Genomic DNA, 14,867 nt, shown 5'->3' with positions numbered 1-14,867 from the left:
CTCCATAGAGGTTTTTAGGTGGTTAGAGTTTGCAACAATCTGGGTTCCATACCTGTCCCTAATGAAGATACTATATTCTCTGGTTGCAGATTTCTGGAACCAAAGTCCTCAGGCTGTAAGAAATTCACATTCCTTGAAATTTTATGTTTCCTTCCCTCATTGCTTGTGTTGACTATCTAGTTACCTAGTAAGGCTCAGGAAAAGGTCTCCAGCTAGAGATTACAAATAGCATTGTTCCTACATTATCTGCAGGGATCCTAATTTTCCAGGATAAAAAAATCAAAATTCTCTGATTAAGAAAACCATAAAAATCCATGTTTTTCTGCAATTACAATGAAACGCCAAACTTTAGTTTCCCTAGCCATAATATTAGTTGAACACCGTGTTTTATTGATATATTTACCATTTTTAAGCAAATAGTGCCTACCAGTGCCATCAATCATTATAATAAAATAAAATTAATAGAATTGCAATTTGCGTTTCTTACCAAATAATTCTATGTCTGTATTCTATATTTTCGGGTGGGGAGGAGGATTTAAATGCATAAAAAAAAAGCAAAAATTGCTTTTATTTTAACATTATTCACTTTCTGAGTTAGTCTTGGAAGCCCAAGTGAAATCTGAGATGCATTAAAACTTGAACTCCTATACACTGTTGAGTAACCTCTATACGCCGGAAGCCGTTTATTGGAGGATGTTTAGCTATGTAAATTTAAAGCACATTCAAAAATCAATCACAAGAGGGGAGGTTGCGCATATTGAATAAGTGACTCTGATACTTTCAGTAAAATTTTGTTAATATATGTATTTTTTCACGAAGTGTAAAAACTAAAGATTCTCTATAAAAACACAAATTCCATGTTTTTCTGTGACAAATGGATTTCTGGGGTCCCTGATTATCAGTAATACAGGAAACACTTCTATATTTAAAATTCATGTGATCTATGCATATGACATGAGTATTCCGTTTAAAACCCATCTTCGTGAATGGAACAGCAGGGTGTACAAAGTATAAAGTATATCTAGAAACACAGGACAAACATATTTTTATGACTTTGAATGTATAATATGCAGCTTGTTATTCAGTACCAAAGCACTTAAATGAAAGATTTTCCAATAGGAAGTATGATTTATTTTTTTTAAATACACACATTAAAGTGCATCCATCACTTCAACTGGATATTTGATAACAGTTCACCTGAGGAAAAAATGAGCACTTCAGCAGAAAACAGCATGGAAAATTAATAATCCTACATCTGTCACTGGTGCCCTTAAAAAGGAAATTATTGATCTTGATCAATGGAGTTGTACTGGTATAACAGAGAATTTAACTGGTTCCATATCTGTGTCTGAAACCCTAAAAACGTCTCTGTGTGCACATGTCAGAGTGTGAGCGTGTATGTGTGCAAGAGATAAAGTTGACAAAGTCATTGGTAAATCTTGCTTAAATGAAAAATTATTTTAAAAGTTACATTTGAAATACTACAAGTTTCCAAACATCAGAAGACACAATACAATCTGGACAGGCTCCAAGTTACAACCAGAAAGATACACCACACCTACAATAATTTACTAACCTAAATACAGAGCTGAACAGCAAAAGCTACTAGCAATTAAAGTAATGACTACATTAAGTACCCTTAACTTTGGTGCAAAACTTCTAAGGTTAAAAAAAGGAGGAGGAGGAGAATTAGGTCCTGATGCCAACTTACAATTAGAATTCTGTTTTTCTTTAAAATGTGGCCTTGGAAAGATAACCTATCCTCTAATGTTGTTTATTTCCACTGCATAAATTGTTAAACCCCTTTCAAGTTCTTCTTCACTCAACCACAGTCCATAAAAAAGATGCAAGTCTGGGCAACCCTATATCTGGCACAGAGTCAGCAATTCAACCCATTAGGAAACCTCAAAAGATAAAAGGAAACAAGAAGCCGTCCTACTTTGGCCAGCATAGGAACAAGGGATATAGGAAAAGGTTTGTACTTACCTCCACAAAGAGCTCTCCAGCACCTTCCCCATGTCAGTATGGTAATACTTGGTAAGGATCAGAATCACCTACACAGAGAGAGAGTAAAAATAAATAGAGATATATGAGCTAAAATAAAAAAACAATAGAGCATTTTCAGAGCTATTCTGATCTGGATATTAAGACTAGTTTCATGAACCTTTGGAGAGAGCAGGCCTTGTGGGTTTGGGACATGGGGCAGTAGTAAATCTTCTGTAAACATCTCCATTTTGCAAAACTTTCCCGTTTTTTGTTTGTTTGTTTTTGGGTTTTTTTCGGGGGCGGGGGGAGATGAGGACAGACAGAGATTATCACATAAATTCCCCTCAGCTCCCAAACCACAAGGTCCAATCATTCTGAATGACTTTCACAGCAGGAAGAGCTGAGTTAGTCCCAAGTCCTAATTTACAGTGCAGCTGTCTTGGCTTCTATGGACATGCATTTATCTTATCCAAAGTGTTAAACAATGTTACTGGATCTCATCCAGAAAGAGGCGCTTTGGTCTTCTGTGCAAGACCAAAAACAAGCACTGAAATATGTCATCTTACTACTTTTCTAGAAGAAGTGTCTGTTTTCCAAGAGAGCACTGTGCTGTCTGTGTTACTCACCCGTGTTACCGAAACTCAAAAAATTAACACATTGCAGAATAACGTTTTCAGTCTAGAGAGAAAACCCAGTAACAAGAAATATGTTTTGTTCTCTCACAATCTATTTGCAAAGTAAGATAAACTCATTAGCCAAGTAGGGTGAAGTGCTAGTCCACAACTCTTGCATGGTGCTGGCTGTTACATTTTAGATTTAGATCACTTAAATAAAATTTTCTTTCACTCACTGCCAGTCCATATTAGTTCATCTTACACCATGGCAACACTACAGAAGTAAAATTGGAAGAACCTCTGGTTCCTTGCACAGTTGTTAGCTTGGTTAATGCGGGGTCAACATCAGTCATCTCCAACAGTTTGGAGCATGCTTTTAAATAGCTATCACGAGCTTTGTTCCTAACCACCAGATTAAATCTTTTGCAAACAGAAATTTTAGCCATTCGGTTTGATTATCAAAGTAATTAGTATTTATGCAATATTTCAGAATGTAGGTTGCTGTGCCCTAGAGATTATGAATGAAGGAAGACTCTACAAATTCCAGACTATTTGCATTATCTATATAGTGCCATAGATGTACAGGGCACTATGCAAAATGGAGGCAGTTTGGATCTCACTTCCTGTGGTGTAATATTACTGAATTCAATAGAGTTACTTTGGGATTCATACTGATACAAAAAACTGCAGAATCAGATCTTAATTCGCTAAAATATAGTCAAGATTTCACACTGTTTAAAGACAGCACAATTTAAAGGCCATTGTGTTCTACTGCATTTTGTTGGTGTTTGGTATAGAAACATAAAAGCTAGGAGGCATCTTTAAAAAGAGTGTATAATTTAAAAAAACAACAACAAATTGTTTAGTTCTAATAGGTACAACATGAATTATAAAATCAAGAGAAAGAATCATGACCCGAGACTTCTCAGGAAACTAACCATCAAGAGAGCGATCTACTGCACAAACTCCTGGCTCCAGCTCCAGGCATGTTCCAAGCACATCAGCTATTTATTCTGTTGCTAGTATCTTACTACAGGTTTGCTGGCAATTCTGTCTGGGCAGAGACGAGGAAACTGCACTATCAGATACAAGTGCTCATTGGCTCAGCTTATTAAGGGAGACTGTTTGACCCAGCCTCTCTTCAACCAATAGGTGTCTGTTCAGATTCCAGAAATCTAACCAGAGAATTTTTATGGGCCCTGAGAATGTAATTTTGGCCCATCAGACCAGAGGAAAGATAATCAGAAAATACAAAAAGTAATATTCTGTATTACTTTATGTTTCATTACATTTGCCTAACCAGAGCAATGAATTTTAATTGTATTAAATCAATACTTTGTATCCCTGTGCATCCCATATGTGTAATTTTAAAATTACTGCTGATTCTCAATGACGCTGCAATGTATCATGGAGTCATCATCTGCCATGATCAAGCAAGAAACTTTATTCTTTAATTAGGCTGCCCGGATATCACATGTAGAAAAGCTCACTAGTTTGTGATAATTTTAAATAGTTCAGCTGTGCCCTTTTCTCTTAACCCTTATGGACAACACTGCCAGACACCCCCCAAATAGACAGCCTGTCACAGCATTGTCAAATCCTTCTTCAGAATACAGGGTTTTCAAATGGAAGGGCTCAAACAAGAGACTCCAGTCTACCCACCACTTTGCTGACTGTCAGCAATTCACCTAATCAAGAAAGCCAGTGTACAGAGCATATCTGACAACCATTCATTCAGGGTAATTGTAAATTGTATTCTGTAGCAGTCATCTGTAGTAAAGGAATGCCTCACTGAGGTACCTATTCTGCAGTCCAATTCTGATCCACAAATAGCAAGTTATAGCACTGATGAACATATGTCAGCGTTGTCTTCTTCAATGGGGCTGGTAAATTATTTAAAAATGAAGACACCTACACAGCATCAGAAATGAAGTTATGAAAAATGACTGAGTGGCTAGACAAAGCCACAGCCATCTTTGGACCTCCAGCAATTTAAAAACACTGAGGCATAGGTTGTCGGAGAGGCTGACAGCCATTTCAATTATGCCAAAGCATTTCATCTCAGCATCTGAAAAAACATAGGTCAGCTATTCTACAATCATCCTTCAATGTAATCCTCTTTACTGCAGTCATCTTTTCATGCTACTTAAACAAATATAAAATAACCACAGTTGTATCTGATCTCAGATAATTAATAAATGAATCCAAACATTTACAAGAATCTCTTTAGAAAATTCCAGAGGTAAGTCTGTTTGGACCTTAGGAATTCCACATCTCATTTAGAAGAGCGGGTCCCTGGTTTACTGTGCAGCCATTTCATTTCATTTCATTTCAGTGGGACTTCTTAATTATAAAGCATTTTGCAGGTTGGATAGTAGCCAAATATTTGTATGTGCTGCTTCCCTAGTGAGTGGTAGAGCTGCCTCTGAGCAAAGAGGCTTGTGGTGCAAAGGCAATGAAGAAATAGGGCCCGATTTGTGTTCAGATTATATTATATTAAACCATGGGTAATGCCAAATAATTTTATTAAACAGAGATAGGGGAGGTTCTAAACAGGTTCTCTATTTGAATTAAATTCGTTCAGCTTGTTTAGCCACTTGCAACCATTTTACCTCATACATCCCCCAGAACCCAGGGACTGGCTCAGAGAAAGAGGCAGTTACCGTGGCATTTCAAAGTGTCAGGCCTGGGAATGTGTGCCATGGCTTGTGGAGTGCTCCTGGACAAATGTTCCCAGGAAACACACCCCTTTCTCTCTTCCCTCCACACACCCACCCACAAGTCTTATTTCTTTATGGTCTTTCTTCTCCCAAATTCCCCACAATTGGCATCATTAACCCCACTGTCATTGTGCCTGAGACTGCCAAAACAAAACCAAAAACTTTAAAGGAGCCATGAAACTTTACAAAAAAGGTAAATGCAAATAAACAAAATTAGCCAAAAGTAAGAACAAATAGAGATATCAGGACAGTCGGGTATCAACAGACGTCCAGTACCCTCCATTACTGGACATCTGTCGGTTTCAGCCACCACCGTAATAGGGTAGCCAATTTTCTAATTTATGAAAAACGAACACTACAGCAGGAGAGCCGGAACCTCCCCCTTCCCTAGCTCTTCCCCCCAGGCCTGACCCCTGCCCTGCCTCTTCCCCCAAGGTTCTGCCCCCATCACTCTCTCCCCTCATTCCTCCTTGCTTGATCCTGTCTACCTCCCTCCCACCAGCTGGACTCCCTCTGCTCCAGGACTAGCCTGTCTTCCCACGAGATGTAGGTAGGAGGTGGTCCCAGCTAAGCAGGGGCTGGCATTGGATGATGACCCAGTGCCTCCTTCCTTCCCCCCACCCGCCCCCATCCGTGGTAACTGGACTTTTGGTGTCTGGTCAGTACATGTGACCGGACACTGTACTGGTCCTCTTTCAACTGGACTTTCCAGTTGAAAACTGGACACCTGGCAACCCTTCACTGTACCGCAGTGGCTTTCTGATTACACAGTTGCTTCTTGTTCTCAAGTCTGCTTCATGTGGCTAAAGGAGCTATATGGAATATTTGACCCTCCCGAATTCTCTCCAACGCCACTTGCTTCCAGGAACATTTGGAAAAGCAGTAACCACATTCTCCAGTTTGCCAGGGTCCCTTCCTTTCTGTGGGATTCAGGTGGCTTTATTTGCTCCACTTTTACCAACGATTCAGTTTCTTCTCACACCATGTAATAAGGGTGTGGCACACAGGAATTAAACACCTAAAACACAATGTCTGGATGGCATCAGATCCCTGACCCACACAGGTATCCTATCCCATAACATGCCAGATTTGGCTCAGACCATCATGGAGGTAAATAATGCATTCAATGGTCTCTGTGCTGTCCAATGAGAACTAACCTAACTAACAGGAGCGCTGGTAAGAAAATGCTCTTTATTCTCTGGTCCCAGCTTGTCACATGATATGGATCAGGGTTAGAAAAGCTTTAATCCCTGTCATGAGCAGGTGCAGGAATAGCTACTGTTTTCTGCATCCTAACTTCCACCTCAACACTGGAGTTCCTTATTCAAATCAACAGGCTCCACAGCCTACAGTTGGCCAATATCTGTGCATATTATGCTGAGGTTTTTGCCATCATTCCTCAGCTATCTAAGGGCTTGTCTGCACAAGGACATCAATGAAAACGAATCCAAATTAACGAAAAGTGTGAATTTTGATGTGGATTAAACCAACATTGAATCTCTGTATGGACATTCTAATTCAGAATTACAGTGGTTTTAATTCAGTTTATTTTAATTCACTTTGGAAGTGAATTTGGTTTATCTTAATTCACTGTGAATTAAGTGAAATTGGAAATTAATTAAGAAAAAAGAAATTAAGTCAACTTTAATTCTGAATAACAGCAACCACACAGAAATTTAATGTGGTTTATCTAACCCACTTCAAATTCATACCTTTAGTTAATTCAGGTAAGAATCAATGAATCATAGAAGATTAGGGTTAGAAGAGATATCAGGAGATCATCTAGTCCAACCCCCTGCTCAAAGGAGGACCAACCCCAACTAAATCATCCCAGCCAGGGCTTTGTCAAGCCGGGCCTTAAAAACCTCCAAGGATGGAAATTCCACCACCTCCCTAGGTAACCCATTCCAGGGCTTCACCACTCTCCTAGTGAAATAGTGTTTCCTAATATCCAACTTAAAGCTCCCCCACTGCAATTTGAGACCATTGCTTCTTCTTCTGTTATCTGCCACCACTGGGAACAGCCAAGCTCCATCCTCTTTGGAACCCCCCTTCAGGTAGTTGAAGGCTGCTATCAAATCCCCCTTCACTCTTCTCTTCTGCAGACTAAATAAGCCCAGTTCCCTCTGTCTCTCCTCGTAAGTCATGGGCCCCAGTCCCCTAATCATTTTCATTGCCCTCCACTGCACTCTCTCCAATTTGTCCACATCCCTTCTATAGTGGGGGGGACCAAACTGGACACAATACTCCAGATGTGGCCTCACCAGTGCCGAATAGAGGGGAATAATCACTTCCATTGATCTGCTGGCAATGCTCCTACTAATGCAGCCCAATATGCCATTAGCCTTCTTGGCAACAAGGGCACACTGGTGACTCGTATCCAGCTTCTTGTCCACTGTAATCCCCAGGTCCTTTTCTGAAGAACTGCTGCTTAGCCAATTGGTTCCCAGCCTATAACGGTGCATGGGATTATTCCCTCCTATGTGCAGGACTCTGCAATTGTCCTTGCTGAACCTCATCAGATTTTTTTTGGTCCAATCCTCCAATTTGTCTAGGTCAGTCTGGACCCTATCCCTACCCTCCAGCATATCTACTCTCCCCCCAGCTTAGTGTCTTCTGTGAACTTGCTTAGGGTGCAATTCATTCCATCATCCAGATCATTAATAAATAATTGTTTATTAATCATTAATTTTCCTGACTGTCCCCATATAGACAAGCCCTTAGAATTAACCCATAACAGACTTTGTGCATTAGCTTTTTGTTTTAACTATCCTAATTTTTATTGTCTAGCCTACTCAGCTTTCCATTCTGGTCCAAAGAGATAAAAACATTGCCTTAGATGGTATGAAAATCTCAAATGTGCTAAAATTTCCTTTTCCCAAGCAACCTGTAAACTCTTTTTAGATGTTTACATATTTGTTGTAGCATTACAAGTTCTTGAGGGAGTTTCCCTAGAAGTAGGTTTCAGAGAATAAATTTCCAAAACATGAAGTATGATTTTTTTCTTTTTCCTCTTGATCCTATGTTTTTTAACATAGCACCTGGCTTAATTGTAGTAAAACAAAGTTTTGAATTATGAGACCATCTATTTTTGTATCTCAAAGAATGTATTCCCCAATGGACTGAGTGTCTCTACAGAGGCTAAACCACTGTTAAAACACTCTCTCTCATTCCCAACGAAAATTCAAGATCATCTAGCAAAGCTGATGTTTTCTATTTGTATTTACAATTGCTTTTACTCTTCCCTAGATACTCCAGTAGTCCAATATTGAAGCTTAGCGGGTACCTTGAACAATGATTGTTTGTAGACAGTTTACCAAAGATAGAATCCTATATTGCAGCTTCCCTATTACTCCCAGTCATGTGACTGAACCACCCAACAGTACAATGCAACATTTGGAAAATTTAAATACTTTTCTGGTCTGGGTCACTGAATCCTCTTTAAAGCAAGCAAGGTTGTATTATATTATATTATAGTTAAGATCTTAGTTTTGAAAAGTAACATAATGCAGGACATATGGAAACATTTATAGAGGATATCGTAACCTGGGAAGAATGCTCATCTGATTTAGAAATACTGGCAAATACATCCACATTTCCCTGCACAGCTGCTTATCTATCACCAGAATCGGAGTTAATCATCATGACCAGTTGACATGGGGTTAACCACGACTTGTCCCCCCCGCTTTACTCTGACTACAAAATTACATTTAACATCATATTAGTTAACATGACTCCTCAAGCCCATTGAGCCTGCAGGTGCTTTACTAGCTGATCCTAATGCACGATCAATGCCTAAATCTTTAATCTCATTAATCTAAAAATGTGAAAATTATTTAGTACTTTGCACTTCTGGGGGTCTGCTGCTGCTGCTATAACCTGAATTTGGTGTTTTACAGATGTGAAGACCTATTATAATAGCATATGACCTATTAGAAAGGAATAATAATAATAATGCCTAGCTCTTATACAGCAATTTTACTCAGTGGATCTCAAAGCATTTTACAAAATAAGTTCAGTATCATTTCTCCCATTATATGGATGAGGAAACTGAGGCACAGAGAGGTGAAATGACTTGCCTAAGGACACCCAGCAGGTCAGTGGCAGAACTGGGAAGAGAACCCAGGGTTTGAGTCCCAGTCCACTGCACTGTCGAGTAGGCCATGATGTTTTCCATAGGGGAGTTGAAAGGATAACTGCATGAGAAGCTGAGGTGCTCAGATACCATGGTAATATGAGCCATATAAATATATTAGATAGATCGACTAGGATACTGGTCTGGAAGTCTGGTCTGGAAAGCAAAACCTTGGGGGATGCCTAGCCAAATAACTGAACACTACAGAAATGGTCTGAGTTGACTGTCCTCTTTCCTCCTCCTTTCTCCTTGCTGTCTCCTACTTTCTTTATTTTAATCTTCCATTTCCTTCACCGTTCCATAATATTTCCTTGGTTTAAAAAAATTGGTTTCATTTCCGCAGGAGTGCTGATACTCTGCTCCTGTTCAGGCATGTGAAAGGATATGCTAGGGCTCAGCTTCTGGGAGTCTCTATCCGCTTTGGGCCACTCTGATCGTGCTTACAGCAAGAAAAATTAGGACTAACTTCAGTGAAATTAATGGAGCTTAACTGGCATAAGAGATCAGCACCAGCCCCTTTGGGAGGTGCAAAGTACTTTTAACTTTCTGCATTATTTCTGAAGCAGCTGAAATCAAGTATTTACGTCATTGGAAAAGGTGTAGGAGGGCAAATGGGCCAGAGGAGTATTAGAAAGGGCTTGGGAGCATTTGCAAAAACTGGTCAGCAGCCAAATACATCAGAAAACACATTGGAAAGAGCCAGGGGAGCGCTGGAGAGGTCTCTACATTCAAAGCCAAACCTGAAGTTTTCTAATCTGAGAGTACAGAGTTTTTTGGCTGCCTCCAGTCTTCCCTCATAGTTAACCTCACCCCACTCTGTCCTAAGTGTCACTTACTTTAACAGTCCAGAGCCACCATAATTAAGTGGATCACACCATATGTGATAGGAGATATGCCCATATTCGCTGAGGTGCTATGTAGTTGGATAGCTACCAACCATATTCTGTCACACAGACACTACATTTTACCTCAGCCACTTTCCAGAATTTTAGTGCAGTTGGATATCTTAAAGCCAAGTTTCAAGATACTCACAAGTTCCAATTGTAAAGCTCCAATGCATTTTTCAAACTGACCTCCAGATCAACGAGATATAAGCAGAAAAGGATGCCAGGCCTTGATTAATAATATACATATTTCACTATAATAAAGAATTAAGATTGCAACAAACTCTTTGGAGGCAGTCTCTTGTATTTCAGCATTTGCCAGGCTATCATTAAGGCTGCAATGCAGTTTCAGAGAAGCCTCTTAATGGAGCTATTCCCATCGGGCCTGAAATTTTACATACTTGATCTCTTCCCAAAAATACCCAAAATTATTTTAGAAATATTTTAGAGAGCTTTTAAAAATGTTATTGAGACTATTTATTTTCATCTCTTTGTCTGTAAAGGTCATTACACTGGTCTAATAGCATAGAGCACAGCAGAAGAGAAAAATTAAAACTAATTCATAGCCCCTTGGAAACAAATGTTCTAGAAGAGTTGTGATACGTATATGGCCCATGATCACAGAATCTGAGCATCTCACAATCTTTAATGTAGTCCTCCTTAACACCTCTGTGAAGTAGAGCAGTGCTATTAACCCCATTTTACAAATGGTAATGGAGGCACAAAGGGTATGTCTACACTGCAATTAGACACCCACGGCTGGCCTGTGCCAGCTGACTCAGATCCACAGGTCTCAAGCTAAGGGGCTGTTTAATTGTGGTGTAGATGTTCAGGTTTGGGCTGAAGCCTGAGCTCTAAGACCCTGCAAGGTGGGAGGGTCCAAGACCTCGGGGTACAGCTGAAGCCAGAACATCTATGCAGCAATTAAACAGCCCCTTAACCTGAGCCCCGCGAGCCCAAGTCAACTGGAACAGGCCAGCCACGGGTGACTAACTGCAATATAGACGTACCCAAAGAGACTAAGCAACTTGCCCAGGTAACACAAGAGGTCAGCGGCAGGGAGAGCAGGGATGAGACAAGTTTAGAATTCTGATCTTTCAGGGTCTGCCATAAGTAGAAGAAAACTATGTCCCCCACTGAGAAGCTAGCGCTCTCCTTTTCGAAGAGCACAAACCTCCCAAGCCCAATTCTAGTCTCACTTCAGTTCTACACCGCTGACTTTAATGGAGTTATTCCTGATTTATGCAGTACTATGCCCACCAAGTTTTAATCCTACAGTGCTTATGAGGTATGGTACCTTAATACATGTCACTGGTGCAGGATGAAACACGACCCATCCTTGGCCTCAAGTCAATTTACTTTTGGGGTGGGGGGGTCTGAAGTGAGTGGGGAGAGCCAAGAAATGTTTTGTGTTTTAAATCAACTTGTTACAACAAGAACAACAACAAAAGTGAGCAACTCCAAACAGCCAAAGCTTTGGAGTAGTAGCTGTAGTCCCGCCAGAAATGGATGAGTGGACATAGTACAGGTGAAGTGGCCCAAGAAGCATAAATGCAATTTAATTATAAGATTATCACTATTCAATTGGTGGGCTTTTTTCCTCTCACCTCCCCAAGCATTTATTTTGAGCCTGATCCAAAGTCCATTGAAGTTAATGGGAATCTAAACAAAGCCACAACTAGCAGCCTGGAAGATGCAGGAAATCTGAAGAGGTTAAAAGTGAATCTGACCCTGAAAAAGTTCTTTAAAAGCAAAAAGAAATCATTGCTGACAAAATCAAAAATTCCCAAAGGTCTCCAAGATTTGATGTGTCTTACATGCAACAAATGCAATCAATGCTATATTTTTAAAATAAAAACAGAACTTCACAGTTTGTGACTTAATGACATTGCAGTTCATAAGGGACTTCTACGCATACCCTACAGAAACCAGGTGAGAGTTAATTCAATTTAATGATATGCGTTGCTGTACCCTGAAGATAGACCTATAAATATGCTTCTGAAGATCAGTCTACTCAACAAACATCCATTGCCAGATATGAGACGGTTGTAACAACAAACCGGAGAAGATGAATGGAGAGAGACCACTAGAAATTATCGCAGCTCCACAGACATGAATAAACAAGAAAAATTTCATCCACACCAAAACTAAAATCTTATATTTTGCAAAAGTTCTGTCAAGACTACAGATACAAAAAAAAATGCACATGCCTAGAATAATGTCCAACTTCTTTAGTTTCAACACTTCAAGAGAAATATATTCTTTGCTCATTATGATTGAAAATTCAAGTATATCTATCTTTAGGGCTGCACTCCTGTTTCCTAAAATTAAGGGTGCATAAATACAAATCTTGTAAATCTTGTGATAGCGCTATAAATTCTACAGCTGATTTCACATGATAGATGGCAATGCACATCAAGGTGCTGGAAAGCAGAATCAAGGTCTTAGAGGAAGAGGCGTCCACAATGGACACAACTAGTTAGCTAAAATATCTAGTCACCTTAAGGCAAGATGGACGGTCTAGTAGTTAGTAATTGAATCCCAAGATGGAGTCAGGTTGTGTCCTGGTTTCCATTCTCAGCTCTTTCATGCAGCCTGGGACAGACAAGTCATTTAGGCCAAGATTTTCCAACATAGGTGCCTGAGTTAGACACTTAAATCCATATCCAAGCACCAGTGAACATCTCTGAAAATAATCAGGCTCCTTATTTAGCTAACCTACATATAATATCAAAGAGTCAAATTTTAGCGACCTACATTTGAAGATTTAAGTAAGTTACATGCAAAGTCATATATAAATTCCATTGACCAAAAAAAAGAGATATCGTTCTCATTCAGAGTTTCTCAAACTCTGCATTCCTCTCCTTAGCACAGAAAGAATGCTGAGATCTCCCAAGTCAGTATTTTCTGAGACCAAGGATTAAGAGAGGGGACACAAGTTCTTTGCTGGAAAAATACTGGGAGAAAATAGTGCATTTATTCCTCCACACAAGGCAGCTTGCTGGAGTTTTCTTCAGATGGTTTGTCACTGTGGTCACAACAAATGAGGAATAATTGGCACCTATTGATGGTTTAGCCCTGTCCTGTACAAATAATGGAACACACATGTTTTTTCTCCTCTTCTTCTCAATTTTCCCTGAGATTTCTTGAATCACCTCCTCCCTCCCCCTAGGAAATGAATGGAGTCTCCCCTAGGCACACCAACCTCACAAATGGTGAAATAACTGTTCTAACTCAGCTCTGCTTTAATCTGGTTTTCAAACAGTTCTACACATGTAGCAAAAATGCCTTTATGATTACTACAGGAGCATATACATCAAAATGACTGAACTTTCCTTTGAAGATTTGAAAGGAGAGAATACTGTGTGCAAGACCAAGCTTAGTTACTTAACACAGAATAGCTTTGAATTTTATAGAAATAAAAGAACTGGTATCTCCTGAATGAAAGAGCACTCTTAAAGCAATAAGAGGGGTTTTAATGTGAGTGTAAGACCAGCAGGTATTTAGAATTCAACACATAAAAACATGATTTCAGATCTGTATTTACAGGCTGCTCAGTTCCGAGATCCATCCTCTTAAATTGAATGGATTTCTGCACATAAAGACATTGATTCTGCATTTACCAGGGAAAGAAATCATGTTTCCTACTTATTAAAGGCTGCCCTGGACCCAGAGAGGTTGAAAGGTCTTTTTAGTCTTTGCCGACAGCAATTTACCTCAAATGAGAGCTTTTTCCCCTTAAATCATTAAAAGTATGACAAATACTATCTAGAATGTTCTATCCCTAGGGAAGAAGGGGCAACCCATGTGATTCATCAACAATCATTCTGACCAACCGAGTCACAAAAATGAGAGGCTTGAAGGGAGGCTGCAGTCCACTCCCAGGTGAGATAAAGAATGGCTGCAACATGGGAGCTAAAGGCAGCCAAGGGTTTATAATGGGAAAAAATGTGTGTAACCTCTTCAGTGTTTAGAGAGCATGGCCCCTTTAATTTTTTTTTCTGGGAGGTGAGGAGAATGAGATAAAAGGAGGGAAACTCCAGGGGGTGGCTCGGAAGGTCAGAGTGAGAGAGAGGCAGGAGCCCACAGGCCCTCAGAAAGGAAGCAGCAGGGAACCCGCCCGAAGCCTGGGAAAGACAGGGCAGCTGATCGGGGACACCCCAGGACAGGAGCCAGGAGCAGCACAGTGCCAGGGGGGAATCGCCGGAGAAGGACAGGCCAGAGCTGGACCCAGTATTATGGCTGCCCAGAGCTGCATGGGGCTGTGAGTACTGGGGCTTGTGACTCTGCATTGGGAACAAGGAGGAAGGTTGCTAGATAGTTAAGTGGGGCGGTTAGGATGATCAGATGTCCCGATTTTATAGGGACAGTCCCAATTTTTGGGTCTTTTTCTTATATAGGCTCCTATTACCCCCACCCCGTCCCGATTTTTCATACTTGCTGTCTGGTCGCCCTAGGGGAGGTGGTTGCTCTGTGTGGCTTTGCAGAGAGCGGCAGAAGAGGGCACCGGAAGGGTTTGTTGGGGGAA

At 40.3% G+C, this 14,867-nt stretch overlaps 1 protein-coding gene across 1 annotated transcript in view; it reads right to left on the bottom strand.

Annotated features, from left to right (window-relative positions):
• SORCS2 (sortilin related VPS10 domain containing receptor 2) overlaps positions 1–14,867 on the bottom strand; it is an 859,447-nt gene that overhangs the window by 578,905 nt on the left and 265,675 nt on the right. Inside the window, exon 2 of the mRNA XM_050948134.1 lies at positions 1,987–2,054. Within this exon, the coding sequence (XP_050804091.1) occupies positions 1,987–2,054 (68 nt within the window). The remainder of the gene's footprint in view (positions 1–1,986; positions 2,055–14,867) is intronic.

The sequence above is a fragment of the Gopherus flavomarginatus genome, chromosome 3 (genome assembly GCF_025201925.1).
Source record: "Gopherus flavomarginatus isolate rGopFla2 chromosome 3, rGopFla2.mat.asm, whole genome shotgun sequence".
Classification (NCBI taxonomy): domain Eukaryota; kingdom Metazoa; phylum Chordata; order Testudines; family Testudinidae; genus Gopherus; species Gopherus flavomarginatus.
Note: the sequence above shows the minus strand (reverse complement) of the source record. Positions and strands in the feature narration are given on the sequence as shown.